The sequence below is a fragment of the Macrotis lagotis genome, chromosome 6 (assembly GCF_037893015.1).
Source record: "Macrotis lagotis isolate mMagLag1 chromosome 6, bilby.v1.9.chrom.fasta, whole genome shotgun sequence".
Taxonomy (NCBI): domain Eukaryota; kingdom Metazoa; phylum Chordata; class Mammalia; order Peramelemorphia; family Peramelidae; genus Macrotis; species Macrotis lagotis.
The window spans coordinates 39718209-39734511 of record NC_133663.1 but is presented as its reverse complement, the minus strand read 5'-3'; the positions used below and the strand labels follow the sequence as shown (position 1 = coordinate 39734511).

At 38.4% G+C, this 16303-nt stretch overlaps 1 protein-coding gene across 2 annotated transcripts in view; it reads right to left on the bottom strand.

Moving 5' to 3' along the window:
* Positions 1 to 13332: 13332 nt before the first annotated feature.
* The window catches only part of KCNMB2 (potassium calcium-activated channel subfamily M regulatory beta subunit 2), a 215742-nt gene continuing 212771 nt past the window's right edge, over positions 13333 to 16303 (bottom strand). For both annotated transcript variants that reach the window (XM_074190962.1, XM_074190961.1), the window contains exon 5: positions 13333 to 15113. In XM_074190962.1, the coding sequence (XP_074047063.1) occupies positions 14829 to 15113 (285 nt within the window). In that variant the 3' untranslated portion in view covers positions 13333 to 14828. The remainder of the gene's footprint in view (positions 15114 to 16303) is intronic.

The window sequence follows — 16303 nt, the reverse complement described above, 5'->3', positions numbered from 1 at the left end:
ACTCAAGGACTCTCCCTTCACCTCTGTCCTCTTCCTCCCTCAAATGATGATGGATAAAGAGCTGTACCATTGAGAAATCCTCCCATCTGTGTGATCATAGAGCCAATGAAGTACTGAGATGATAAAATGCATATATGAAATGAAGTCACACCTCTGTGACTTTGCTGATGAAGCATATAGCAGTTACATATATAGAGACTAGCTCAGTAGCCTAAGGCATAATGCAAACCCATAGGCTTTGAGACACTCTTTTGCTCTTGCACCTTGTGGACCTGCCTCATTAAACAAACAGTAAGTGGCAATGACGGAGCAATGGAGCTTGGAAAATTCCAAATTGTGCCTGTCTGCAATTTACTCTAAATTCTGTTAAATTGTCCTGATGTTTGGTATATTAGCAACTTTTTGGGGGAGGGGAGAGAAAACAATCTGCTGCCATGGTGCTTCTATCTGAGTGTCCTAGTTTGCTATGTTATAATTCCTTTGCAATGATAACAATAGTCAAAGCTATTGAAGACTAAGGAAAAGTGTTTTGACAAATTTTGTGGTATTAGGTGGCAGCTAAGTGGTACAATTGATAGAATACCAGTCCTGGGGTCAGGAGGACCTGAGTTCAAATCCAGCCTCAGATACTTAATATTTAACTGTGTGACTTTGGGCAAGTCACTTAATCCCACCACCTTGAAAAAAAAGTTTGTGGTGTTGTCAAATGCTTGGGTAATAGAAAGAGATAGAGTTTTATGAATTAAAATTACACTAATGAAGAAGTATTTCTATATCAATATTTTCTTTTCTTTACAATCCACCAAACTTGTCATCTTCACCAGAATGCCTTGCCTTTTTGGCTTGCTGCTGCACCCTCAGCATCACCAAGCTTGTCCATCTGGTCTGATGCTGAACCCTCTTCCATTAGATTGTAAGCTCCTTGAGGGCAGGTGCTGGCTTTTGCCTTTTTTGGTACCCAGTGGTTAGCACTGTGCCTTTGCTTAATAATGTTTATTGATTGATTAATTGATGTGTTTTATTCTTCTTTTAGGATGTGAACTCCTTGAAAGGAGGGATTATTTCACTTTTGTATTTATATTCTCCCTGCTTAGCTTAGCTCTCGCATTAATATTCATTAATTATATATATATTTATTTATGAAATCACATTTGAACCTCCTAGTCTTTTTTTATTTCTTTCTTTTTAACATTCATTTAAAAAATTGAGTTCCAAATTCTCTCCCTTCTTTCCACATCTCCTCCCAATGAGAAGGTAAACAAAGTGATATTAATTATATGATTATTACATATCATATAATTAATTAATCAATATGAAATCATGCAAAGCATTTCCATATTAATCATGTTCAAAATAGTCTTAAAGGTAGATATTGTGGGTCTTAGTTTCATTTTGCTCACAAAGAAACAGACTCAGAGATGGTCAGTGACATGCCTAGGAGCATAGAGCATTGCCACTTACTGTTTGTTTAATGAGGCAGGTCCACAAGGTGCAAGGGACAAAATCAGTGATTTCTTGATTTCAAGTTTCACCTTCTCTCCCCTACATTGCATTTATGCCCACACTGTCAGCATCTTGCAGTTGGGGACTGGATCCTATATTCTTTGTTGTCTCTTAAGGGCCTTGTGAGGTGCTGGGTGGCCATTCGTCTCTTCATAAATGATTGGTAAGGGTATTTGCATAAGAATAGTGATGGCACGTTAAGGTTTTAAAGAACAAATATTTTCATTTAAAGTGATCCCATTCCCACGTATCTCTTTGAGAGATTTCCCCTCTCTGTCATCCCCACTTTTCCCATATTTTTAATGGTTTATGTCCTGCTTTTTACAAACAAGCCCAGATTTCTCCTATCCTGAAAAAAAAAATCTCACTTCATCCCCCATCCCAAACTATCATTCCATTTCTTCTTTTTCATAGTTAATCTCCTGCTATTTACAATAGGTGACTATACTTTCTCTACTCTCACTCTTATAATGTGGCTACTAACTTGATCTTTCTGCTGAAATCACTCCCTCCCTATTACTAATCGTCTACTAGTTGCCAAATCCAATGACTTTTCTTAGTTTCCATGCTCCTTGACCTCTCTGCAGCTTTTGACACTGTTGATTGGTCTCTCTTTCTTGAAACTCCCTAGGTTTTTGGAATACCACCATTGGTGTTTCTCCTGTTTGCCCACTCCTCTTTCTCCTCTGTTGGATTCTCCTCTAAATCACAATCTTTCATGATAGATGTCTCCCATGGTCCTGTCCTGCATCCGCTTCTATCTCTATACTATTTCACTTGGTGCTATTTTCATCCAGTGATGTTATGCTGTTGTTTCTCAAATCTACCTTTCCTGCCCCAATCTCTCTGTTAAATCTTAAATTGCCTTCCAGTCTTCTCAAACTAGAAGTCCAGTAAACAATTAAATCAAAATGATCACAACAGAATTTATTATCTTTCCCCCAAACCCTTCCCTTCTCCTACTTTCCCTGTTATTGTAGAGGGCAATGCCATCCTTCCAATTCTTTTTTTTTAAATTTTTTTTAGGTTTTTGCAAGGCAATGGGGTTAAGTGGCTTTCCCAAGGCCACACAGCTAGGTAATTATTAAATGTTTGAGATCAGATTTGAACCCAGGTCCTCCTGACTCCAGGGCTGGTGCTTTATCCACTGTGCCACCTAGCCACCCCCTATCCTTCCAATTCTTAAGGCTCCTGGATTCCTTACTATCTCTTGTCCCCCATCCAAACTGTGCTGTTCAATACACCTTTGCAATATCTCCTGACTAGATCTGCTCTCCTCTGACACTGCTAGCACTCTGGGGCAGTTCCTCATCACCTCACACTTTGATGATTGCAATAGCCTATTGGTGGGTCTGCCTGATTCAAGTATCTCCCCACTCCAACCTCTCATTTAGCCACTAAATAATTTTCCTAAAATACAAGTCTGATCTTAGCATTCCCCTAATTAATAAAATCCAGTGGCTCTCTGTTTCCTCCAGGAGGAAATACAAAATACTCTGGCATTTAAAATCCTTCATAACCTAACCCCCTTTTTATTTTTCCAGCCTTCTTATAGCTTAATTCCTAATATGTACTTGTGACACTGGCCTCCTGATTGTTTCAAAAAGGTACCATTAAAAACTTTTTTTAGTCTGAACCCTCTGTACAACAACCTTAGATCAAGACAATCTGAATGAAGACACTCCATTTCTTGGCTCCAAACATTCTCTCCCTCAGACCTGAAATTTTCTCCCTCCTCAACCCCAACTACTGACACCCTGGATTCCTTTAAGTCCTAACTAAAATCTGACCTTCCCTGGAAAGCTTTCCCCAATCCCTCTTAATCATTTCCTATTTGTCTGTTGAAGGCAGCTAGATGGCATAATGGGTAGAATACTGGTCTGAAGTTAGGAGGATCTGAGTTCAAATCCAGTCTCTGACACTATGTGTCCTTCAACAAGACTGCCTCGCATTCAGGGCCATCTCCAGTCATCCCGATGCATACTGATTACTGGACCAAAATGACTCCAGAGGAGAAATAGATGCTGGTGACTTTGCCCAGTGCACGCTCATTCAAATCCAATTCATGATGTCATAGCATCACTTCTCTGATGTCATGGTCTTCTTTGAGAATGAAGGACATGGATCATTATCATCATCATCTTTGTCGTTGTCATCAGCATTTATCCTGTATAGCTTGCTTTATATATATTTGTTTGTATGTTTCTTCCCCTGTTAGAATGTAGGATCCTTGAAGGCAAAGACTGTCTCTTCTCTCTTTTTGTATCCTCAGCAGTGACTATCATATATTAAGAAGATATCATTGGGGTGGCTAGGTGGTGCAGTGAATAAAGCACCAGCCCTGGAGTCAGGAGTACCTGGGTTCAGATTGGTCTCAGACACATAATAATTACCTAGCTGTGTGGCCTTGGGCAAGCCACTTAACCCCATTTGCCTTACAAAAACCTAAAAAAAAGATATCATATATGACTCATATATTAAGAAGATTGTTAATAATTCTTTATTGAACTGTATTTATTATGATTATTTGAAATACAAGTCTTTATTTTTATTTAATAAAAACCCTGTGAGGGAAGTGTTATTATAAATCTGTTTCAGAATTCTATCTTGAACCCGGGTCTTTTTGACTCCAAGGCTGGTCCTTTGTCTACTTTTCATGTTGCCTCTTGGAGTACAGAAATTACTAGGGAAAAAAAAAAGAGTGGAAAAAGCTGACCTTGCTTATTTCTCTCATGAATGAATGGATATCCACTGAGAGCCATAAATCTATTTTAGTTAGACAAAGGGCAATGGAGCACTTGGTAAACATGATCCTCGATTATTTCTCTTTACCCTGTGGATGTAGCTAGGAATTGAAGAGAAAGATGTGGGATCAGTAACATTTAGTTGGCTATATTTTCTCCAACCCCCCCTTTTTTTTTCATCTTCAAAGCTGGCAGTTATGTTGTTTTGAGTTGAATATTAGGTTATCCCTGGGAATTCTAGTCTGTCTGAGATAATTAATTTAGTATCTTAGCTCTTCTCTCAGAGGAATCTCCTCTCAGACCCATGTTCTGGACCCCTTGATTGCAACCTGAGGACTCCCATTCTAATGAGTCATTGTGAGCAGAGAATCAAGAGTCTGGGATTCAGAATCGGCTTCAGAGGTCATCCTGTCCCACCACTGGAATAAGAATTCCTGCTACAACATAGCTGACAATAGATCATCTTATCTTTTCTAGAAGCATCCAATGACAGAGAACTCACTACCACCTAAAGGAGCTTGTTCCTCTTTTGGCAGCTAGGTGATGCAATGAATAGAGTGTTGGTCTTGGAGTCTAAAAGATCTGAGCTCCAAATGCTGTCATATACACCACATACTATATAATCATGGACAAGTCAGTTAAACTCTCCAATTTTAATTTTTTCATCTATAAAATGGGTATAAAAATAATGCCTATGTCACAGGTTGTTGTGAACTCAAACGAGATAATATATGAAAAGGACTTTGCAAAATATTCAAGGGCCATTAGGTTTTTTTTTTTTTTTTGCAAGGCAATGGGGTTATGTGGCTTGCCCAAGGCCACACAGCTAGGTCATTATTAAGTGTCTGGGGTCAAATTTGAACTCAGGGGCTTCTGACTCCAGGGCCAGTGCTCTATCCACTGTGCCACCTAGCTGCCCCGTGCCATACAAATCTTAACTCTTATTTTGGATGGCACAAATTATTGGGAAGTTTTTCCTTAGATCAGTGGTTCCCATTATTTTTGGTTCCAAGATTTGCTTTCCATAACAAGAAAGAAATGTGTTGTGAACCCCGAGGTAATTTAATATATTACTTATAATAATATAATATATATAATATAATAATATAATATAATAATATATTGCTTATAATAATAATTATTTACTATTTAAGGCACTATTAAAGACTTTTTTAGCATGAACCTTCTGGACCACTACCTTAGATCAAGACAAAGCTAATCTCTTGGTAACTTCCACTCATTGCTCCCGGCTCTTCCCCCCGCCCCGGGGTGGGGAGGGGAGGGGAAGGCCAAGCATAACAAGCTTAATCCCTCTTTCTCAAGATAGCCCTTTAAACACTTGAAAATAGTTGTCATATCCCTCCTTGTCTAGGTCAACATCCTTACTTTCTGTAGCCAATCCTTATTTGGCATGAGGGCAGCTAGGTGGTGCAGTGGATAGAGAACCAGCCCTTATCTAGTCTTACATACTTGACATTTACTAACTGTATGACCTTGGGCAAGTTCCTTCACATTCAGGGTCATCTCCAGTCTTTCAGATGAAATACTGTCTAACTATGCCTCTCTTGCTTTGTTTTTATGAAGACAATTTTTATGAACCTAAGGGCAATACTTTACATGAATCCTGATTAAATTAGATTCAATTCAATGTTACAGTCTGTCAAGATCTTTTGGGGTCCAGATCCATTCATTGTATTAGTCTGCCTATAAAAACTTTTGACGAGAATGAAGGTAGGATCTATGCCCTTTTTCAAGTAATTGATAAAAATATTAAATGGTATAGGATCACATAAAGATATTGTGGTCATTAATTCTACTGGAGACTTCCTTTCAAGATGATGTTGGCTGTGAATGAAAATTCTTTGAATCCAGTCTTTCAACCAGTTTCGAATTCATGCAATTCTACTGTCAGTCACCTTTTTTCCATTTTGCCCACAAGAGTAGTATGAAACATTTTTTAAAAATGCTTTGTTAGGGGTGACTAGGTGGCACAGTGGATGGAGCACCAGCCTTGGAGTCAGGAGTACCTGAATTTGGATCCAGCCTCAAACACTTAGTAATTGTCTAGCTGTGGCCTTGGGCAGGCCACTTGACCCCATCTGGTTCTTTTTGATCACCACTTCCTTTTCTAGGTGTTGAATAATCACCAGAATTTTTCCAGGAATTGAAGTCAAGTTCTCTGGCCTATTGTTTGCAGACTCTGTTCTCTTCCATTTTGGGGTTACTTGGTCCAAATTTGTCCTCCTCTGGTGCTGTGAACCTTGGGTACCTTGGGGGTTCAGTTGATAGAGCACTGGGCCTGGAATCAGAAAGACTGATGTTCTTGCCTAATCTGGCCCCAGAAACTGACTGGTTGTATGCCCCTGAACAAGTCATTTAACCCTATTTGCCTCAGTTTCCTCATCTGTTAAAAGGAACTAGAGAAGAAAATGGCAATCATTCCAGTAGGTTTATCATGAAAACCCCAAAAGGGGTCATGAGAAATCAGATGAGATTCAGATGACTGAATAACAACAGCAATGGGACTGTGGATCTAGAACTACCATTCTCCATGTTTATTCAAAGGTCACTGACAGAGACTCAACAGTCGCATCTGTTCCACCAGAAACACTGCCTCATAGGAACAAGTCTTGCAATTTTAGCCATTGTGACAGGGACCTTGACATTTATCTCAGAAGTCATGCTCATTTTGGAGACAAGAAAACTAAGCCCCAGAGAGGGTAAATAATCTGTTCAAGGTCACTTAGTTAAATGACAGGATATTAACTCATATCTTTGATCCTAAACCTTGGGTCCATTTTACTATATTAGTCAGTTTGCTCAGGAGACCAGTCCCAGGTAACCCTAGTATCAAATAATTTTTCATCAGAGAATGCTTGCCATCCACCTCCTTGGATGTTCGGTTTCTTAAAAAGACAGGAAATCTATTGGAACACATTGTCCTTTTGAATGAAATGTTTCACTGTTTTATATTGTTGTATGTGACACAGTGGAAAGAACTGTGGGTTTGGAGTTCAAAGACCTTGTTCACATTCTTAATTTATTCCTAAACTGTTATATGACTTAGGGCAAGTCATTACTTTTCTGGGTCTTTCATTTCTCTACCCTAAAAAACCAAAAACCAAAACAAAACAAAAAGACATGATGACCACTGGGCTTCCTTCTAAGTCTAAATCTTTGGTCAGTTTGTTTTGTAAATTGGAAAGGGTAAAACTTAGGGTTTTTCTCTATTCTAGTTCCCAGAGTGGGAGAAATGACCTTGTGAATATGTCACTTCAATTCCAGGAAATGTTTGATGTTCCAGGAAATCAGACTTCATTGAAACTAGAGGCAAATGAGATAGCTCCCATCCCCATGTTCCCAGAGAGGTCCTTTGATTGCGTCCACAGGGGGCTTCTCCTGGAAGGAGTTTTGTCATGAATACTGGCAGCCTCTGATGTGTTCTGCCAAGAACTCCTAAATTTCTTAATTATTAAAATGCTTTTTCCTCTCCAGAGGCGGGAACAGTTGTGACTTCTCACTATGGCCCGAGTTCCATTGTCTTTCTCAACACTCAGAGTGGAGTGTTCTCGACTTCTCTGGAAATCTGCCACCTATGTCTGGGGTTACCAAGTTTATTTCTTCAGTCTGATGAAGAGCAGAACACTCAGTACATTAGAGACTTTTCTATAAGAATTTTGTGGACTAAAGGGAAATGATCTGACCTAAGTGGGAATGATATTTATTAAAATCAATGACCTGGCCAAACATCTTTAAGAGAACTTGACCATCCCTAATAGGATCTCAGAACACCTGATAGCAATGACTATTAGGTGTCCTTTCTATTGGCAGACAACTAAGCTGTTGTGAGAAGCACTCTAATATCATGGCAACATCAAAAAGTATGTAAAACATTTGGGTCATCAGCCTAGAAGGTCTTTCTTTTCCCTGTCTATTCCCAGTAGAATTTAAGCTCCTTGAGAACAAGGGACTATTTTGTTCTGGTTTTTATACCCCCCAGTGCCATCAATAACTCAAATTTGTAGCACTAGCAAAATGTTTTCATCATAGGGAGCTAGAGACTAAAAGTTTATGATACCAATTTTCTATAAAAGGGCAAACTTAATAAGTCAATCAATGATCCTACCAAACTCAAAGTACCGAACAAGATCCTGATACCTACATCAGGTGAGAACACCTCTATTACACCAGTCCTTTAAAAGGTGTTAAACTGACTGTGAAAAGTTTTTAATCAATTTAGGAGGAATGAAAGCCACTGGATGAAATGAATGACTCAGCACAGAAAGTATATTAGAATTGGTTGAAGAGACTGGCTCATGCTTTGTGGCACTCGGATAAAACAGTAAGTCTGTCTGGAATTAACTATCCGAGTGGTGGATTGGCCTAGAAGAGTGAGCAGGCTAGTCAGTCCTCTGCAAGAGATGATGGGGGAGGGGAGCTCCAGTTTTCTCTTCCTTTATATCCCCTTTGCCAAGAAAATGATCTTGTGATAGAAGGTCATCCCAATAGGATCTTAGAACACCGGGCGGGCAGGCGGGCGGCAATGGTTATTAGGAGTCAAGGACAAACTAGGTGAAAAGACATTCTTCAGGACTCTGAGAAGAATCCAACAGAAAACTAGACCATAACTAAGGAAATGTTCATGAGAAATCCACTAGTGGAAGCCAGGAGGCGTAATTAGCCTCTTGCTTCATGTACTCTCTGAACTTAAGCTCTCTTTCTCTTGGAATCTGTATGTACATATAATAAAGTGTGTCCTTGTTTGGGGAAGATAGTTTTTTTTTATTATTAGGGTTATTAAATTATACTACCTTAATAATAGCCCATTTCTAAAAGCTAATTAAATCTAATTGTTGTTAATTGATAATCAATGGGAAGAGGATATCAGTGGGACTTGGGAACTTAGAGGAAATCTTTGAGTCCTCAAGGTTACCTCTGGATCCTGGAGGAGAAAAGTAACTTGTCATCCCATGGGGACCCAAATTTGAATGGAAAGAGAGATGGTTGGAGCCTGTGCAACAGAAAGTTGAAGAATCAGGGGCAATGAGGCAGCCTGCACCACCCTTTGAGTCAGGAAGGCTTGTAATATACAATGCTGGAAAGAACCCTGTCTAGAGTTGGAAAGCCTGAGTTCAGATCATGCCTCTGAAATTTATGACCTATATGATGTTGGACAAATTATCCAAACCCACGGGCTTCAGTTTTCATTTTTTAGTTGAAGGGGGCCAGGCTAGATGGCCTTGGAGGTCCCTTACAACTCTGAGTCATCATCAACTCATCTGTAAAATGAGTATAAACTTATATTTGTATCTCTTCTGGATCTAAATCAATGATTTTCTGGACCACAAACCCTAATTCTAGAGGGGTTTTTCTGATTGCTGCCTCACAGTGTTCTAGGGTTTCTGTCTCTGATAAATAGTTGTTGAATTAAATAAAATGTCACCTGTGTCTAAAGATGAAGGATTTCCAGTTCACACTATAAATCCCTCATCATTGCTCTCTTCCTGGGTTTGCTAGAGGTTAGCTCCAGCAGCTGAAGGTTTTTGGTTTAGAGACAGAGCCTCTTAATTGTGCTCCTATGCTCTCTGCACTGTGTTCTGGGGGTGCACAGTGAGGGCCTGTTGTGTTCACTCAGCATGAGGAATCTCAAACAGCTCCAGCTTGCAGCTGCCTTGTACAAACTGCTGGCTTTCAAATCCAACAGATAAAAAAGTCTGTGGTTTGATTACTCTATAACCAGGAGGAGGTTGATGGGTTTGGATTGAACTGAGTGAGGATATTATATGGATGTTTGGAGGTGGAAGTACCCATAGCATCACAGATGGTGAGCGATGGTGCAGATGGTGAGTAATGTTTCTGTGGATACTTTAGAGAATGGAAATCCCATTGGATGAGCCTCCAGAGGCTGGAAATCTTATTAGATGGACCATGTGGGATGAGAAATGCAGAATCTTAGCATTGGGAAGGGACCTGGAAGTCATCTGATACAACCTGGACCAGAATAGGAATTCCCTCTTTAACATATCTGAAAAGTAGTCTTCAACGTATTCCTTGAAGATTAAGGGGAGAGTGGGATATAGTGGAAAGACCATTGAATATATATAGAATTAGGGAATCCGGATTCAGATTTTGACTCTGACACTGCCTGTGTGACATTGGGAAAGTTACCTAACTTGTATGGGCCTCAGTTTCTTCATTTGCAAAAAAGAGAAGATCGGATTTAATGACTTTTCACTTCTTCTCCAGCTCTAAATCTGGTCCTCTGAGGTTGGGGAAGCCCTTTCTGATTGGTCTGTTCTTCTTGATAACAAGCTTAAATTTCTCCTTTTCCAAATTCTCATTGGTTCTGGTTCTGCCCTTAGGAGTCAAATAGAAATAGACCAATCCCTCCTTTACATAATGAGTCTGAAGAGGGCTCTTGTCTTTGGTTTTGCAGGTTAAACACTTGTACATAAATTTTTTAGATATTTAGAAAATCAAATTGAAAGGGAGAATTTAGTTGCTCTCAAATTTTCTTATTTTTTTCTATTGTTTTTAGTTGTTTCAGTTGTGTCTGATTCTTTGAGACCCTATTGGAGATTTTATTGGCAAAGATACTGGAGCAGTTTGCCATTTTCTTCTCAATCTCATTTTACAGATGAGGAAGCTGAGGCAAGCATCCCCATTTTTATTGCCTAAATGGCATGTGAGGAATTGACTTTTCATGGATGAGGGATGTCAACCCTCCAAATTTATCATTGAGTATTCCTTTCTAATTATTTTTTTAACCTGGTTTCATCAAATTACTCATGTTATTTTCCCATCCCACATATCTCTGTATTAATGTCAGAGATGACTCTAGTCTACAGTTTAATGTCAAGATTTTTCACCCACAGGAATGTTGGTGGAGTCTTTATGTAGGAAGATATGTGATGTGTCCATGTCACATACAATCCTTTGATTTCATTGTTGTCAGAAAGCGAGGGTGGGGGGCATACTGGTCCTTCAAATGTCAACTACTCAACCTAGGAGCTATTTTATCATTACTTTTCCCAGTCATTATGGTCAGCCAACATTTGGCCAGTGGCTTTTTTGAAATCCATCTCATTTTTCTTACAACTATTTGCTAACAGTCATTGGTATATTTACAATTTTTTTCCCCCTGGGTTTTGATATGATTGCACATGGGAAAGTGGAAATCAATGAAGTATTAGATAGGATGTCCTGACTGAATAATGGAGGTAATTTGGAATCTCAGACATCTCTCTGAACCATGTTGGGGAGTCAGCATTGTGGAGCGATAAGAAGGTCCAGCCATTGCTTCTGGCAGATATAAATAGACACCTTGTGCCCTGAAGTTTAAGCAAGTGTTTGAGAATGGCACATAGGAGCCTGTCTTTGAACTGCCTACTGTCCATGGTCCTAATGGGTTGAGTATTGAGTACAATTTCTTACACACTTAGAATGTTGGGATTCTAGTACAAAAGGGTATGGATGGTCATGTATGACCTAATTTTTTTCTTACTTCATTGATATAGGGAAGTTTCAGGAGAGGAATTTCCCTCTATTAATGAAGGTCAGCACCTTTTCTATAACTCATAGTTTTTAGAAGGTTTTATGGCAAGCATTGAGACTTTTCCAGGGTGCCATAGTCTGTTTATAACAGAAGCAGGATTTAAACACATACCTTCCTGACTCTGAAGTCAGCCCTCTATTCACTGTGCCACATAGTCACAATCCATTTTATAGATGGGAATACTATGATATCATTGGAGGCAAAGCTAAGACTAGAACCCTGATTCTAATTCATTTTATGACTTAGTTTCTTTTAACTCCATTGTTTTAAAAAGTCTACAGTACCTGTTTTCATCTTTAAAATGTTATAGAAAAGCAAGCTTTTTGAGGACAGAGATTCAAATTTTATTTTTATATCCCTATCATCAAGCATGATACTTGCACATTGCAGGTTTTTGATATATATATATATATATATATATATATATATATATATATATATATATATATATATATGTATATAGGTTGATTGAATAAAAACATTTATAATCAAGGACAATGGCCATTTCCCAGCACACTAAGTCACTCTTTCATTTACCCATATTGTTTCTCATACCCAACTAACTTCTAGAATATGAGGGCACTCCCTTGGGATTAGTATGGAGTAAGGCTATACCAGTTCATCTTGACTTTCTTTTTGGTGTCATTGCCTGAAGATCACTTCACATTGACTTGAAGCACAAATTGGGAAGCCTTTTGCTATTAAAAAAGATCTGAAAGGAGAAATTTTCCTTAAATAGCACCAACATCTTACTCACTCTTGGTCCACTCATAAGAGAGCATAGCTGGTACTTGAGACATCTTCAAAAGTATTCTTCTGAGCTCCCCTTGTTGCTTTAGAGTTGTAAAGATTTCTCATCTATCACATTATGTTGTACTGTATGATAAAAATGTTTCAATCTGATTTCTCAACTATTCACAATATTGTGTGTGTGTGTGTGTGTGTGTGTGTGTGTGTGTGTGTGTGTGTGTACATGCACATGCTCAATCCTTTAGCATCAGAGTAACACCAGAACTAAGAGCTATTTTATTGTTACTTTTCCCAGTCATTGCAGTCAGCCAACATTTGGCTTTTTACTAAGTAACTCTAAGAAAGTTAGATATGATAGGAAATGACTGTTTTGGGGCTATAGTAAGTTCCTGTTCCTCTCTTCTGTGTTTCTCCCCCTTCAGCTCCTCCCTTCACCCCAGTAACTTTTCTATCAGTGGCCTTGTGTTGGTGTCTTATGCTATCTCCCATCCTACCCTTAGTCAGGTGGGAGTATGCTTCATGATTTTAGTCCTAGACAGGCACTATTTGTGGTACCTACCTCGAGTCCCCAAATTCCTAGTGATGGCTCTGGCATGTTTATGTGTTACAAGGACTTTTATTAATCAACCATTTAAAAAATGAGTCAATACTATACATCCATAGGTTCTTGGTCTTTTCAGTGCCTACAAATTTGTTTGCAAATCCAGAAAACAAGAGTTATTCAAACCTGGCAGCTTAAATGGTTTTTTCTTTTTATTTTAATTATACATTGGAGCCTTGATTATTTTCCAGGGATTTATTTGCTTAAGAAAAGTCAGACTATGGATTACAAGATTGAAGATTAATTTCCACCTCATCAGATTAATTTTACTGTTCACTTCACAAGTATGATTTGTAAAACCTTGTATTTGCTAAAAAGTTTTCATTACTATATTACAAAAAAGTACTTAATTATGGATGAGACTGATTGAAGATGGTGTTTTCCCTCTGTTTGGTTATTGAGGCTTGGGGGAAAAAGCAAGACATTCTCATTTAGAATCAATCTCTCATTGATTACCCAGAACACAGTAATTAATCGGGTTGCTAATAGAAACAATCTCAAATCTGTTATTCAGTTCAAGTGTCAGTTAAGAAAAAAGGTTTAGGTTGCTTATAAAATATAACAAAAGGAAGGGATTATAAATAGAAAAATAAAATATGCAGAGGAGAGAAACATTCTAAACACATCACTTTAAGATCCCCACAGAAAAAAACAGATCAAGTAAGAGACATCCCATTCCTTTTCCTGCCTATAAATCTTTCACCATCTTGTTCTAACACATCTATTCTCTAATCCTCTTTAAGAAAACATTCCAATAAGCTTTGCCTTCTAAACAGGCTGTTATTGTCCAGAAATGTGTATGCTGCTCCATTGAGATCAACAGGAAAGACGATTTCCAGTGCTCATATATAGGACTCAAGTCAGGCCTTATGGAAGGATGAGTGACTGGCATCATTCACTCATATCTTAGGACAGGAAGTCCTTTATTGATATTATCCCCTTCCCCTCTTAGCAGGTCTAAGACTGGCATCAAAGATAATGTTTTTCTCCCTAAAAGACAGTGGTCACACTAATACGACTAGTGAGAACAGAGCTTCTTCCATTTTCAATCCTTTAAAAAAGCTAATGTTGTTGTGAGTAGAAAATAATAAAAAAAATAGGTGACCATTTTTATTTCATCTTTACAGTGATATGGTAGCAATACAAGAAAAATGGTGAATACCCTTGCTGAAGGTATCCTGGTCCCATCTCTTGCTAGAGGATTCAGTTTAGAGAAAAAGAAAAGGGATTTTTTTTTATTTGTTTTTGGCTGCAGCTTTGGTAAACAATGAATGACAAAATACATTGCAGAAATGTCTCTGAAAGAGATGATGACTCTGAACACAGAATACTCCACATCACGTTCATTGACAAAGCTTTACAAATGATTCACTGCATCCTATTTCAGTGGAAGGGGAGAAGGAAGTCCTAGTATCACCAGGAAAACAAGTGAACAAAGGAACAAACAAACAAACCAACTAACACCAAATTTGGGGGATCCTCCACCCCATCTTCTACAAAATAGAAACATCACGTTTGCATATCAAACAGCAGCTGCATTATTGCTCTATGTATCAGAATCAATTAAGGAACTCATAATAGACAACACGTTACAAACTTAAGGTTCTTTGGTGAAGAATGAGAGAAACCAGTGTTTGCACGTTAAAGAAAAACCTCGTCCCAGCTGATCTGGCCTCTATCTGTTGATTCGCTGGATGCGTTCACAGAGCAAGGAGAGGTACTGAGTGAGTTTCACCATGGCCACAATGGCCAGGCCCCCACTCATCATGCATGTGGGCCAGAAGAGTGAGTGGAACAGCACGTTGGAGCTGTAGAGTTTGGTTAAGATGACGTTCTTTTGGATGCCAGATGGGTCAGAGAAGCAGGAGAAGCGTTGGTACTTCCTGAAATTCTCCATCACCACATTTACCATTGACAGGGACTCTTCAAAGTTCTTGCCACACTTGGGTATATAAGAACACTGTAGAGAGATGGAAGGAAGTTCATTGAAATGCATTATTTCCTCCCTCACCCTTGCCTGATCATATGACCACAGTTTTTAGCGTTGGAAAGGGTAGTGGGGGTGGACACTGGACTCAAGACTAGCTTCTGTGAGATGGTGGGCAAATCACTTAACTTAATATCTGATGGTATCCTCTTCTACAGGAGCTTCAACAACTCGTTATATTGTCCAGGTTAAAATCTAAACTCTTCCGTTTGGAATTTGAAGTCCTTCACAATCTCTTAAGAGTTTCCCATCTGATTCCATGTTATTCCTCAGCATATATCCTACCTTCTAGTGATCTTGCTTTATTTGCTCTTCCCCTTCAAAAACATACTATCTTCTTTCTCTATTTCTGTGCACAAGTTTCCCCTTCTTTCCTTGGTTCCTTGGAAGTCCTAACTCTCTGAAGGGCTCAGTTCAAATGCTAATGCCCACAAAAGGTCTTTGAGATCTTCCTCAGTTGCTAGTATTTCAATCCATGTCTTCCCTTACTCTCTAAAATTAATTCTTATTTACTTTGTATATATCTTCTCTCTCTCTCACTCACTTTATCTATCTGTCCATCCTTCTGTTTGTCTTTATTTCTAACTATCTAATCTATCTATCATCTATCTATCTGTCTGTCTATCATCTATCTTTATCATCTAATGTATATACATCCTGCATATATCTTGTATTTATCCATATCTCCTATATATTAATTTATATGCATATACATATACATACATACATACATACATATATATATATATATATATATATATATATATATATTTACACACACACACACACACAGAACTAGGTGATGCAGTGGATAAAACAATGGACTTGAAGTCAGGAAGACCTGAGTTCAAATTTGATTTTATTGGCTGTATGACCCTGTTTGCCTCTTTTTCCTCATCTGTAAAATGGGCACACTGAGAACACCTACATTGTAGAGTTGTTACAAGAAATGAGACAATAATGATTCTAATGGACAGTCCAATGCTTGGTGCATAATATGCCCCACTAGGAATATTAGCTATTATTATTATTCTCTTATATGAGTTATTAGTATTTATGTTGCATCTCTCCAGTAGAATGTAAGCTTGTTGAGGATAAGGACTTTTAATTTTGTCTTTATATGACTAGTATATGTTACAGACCCTATTCATAGTGCAAGCTTA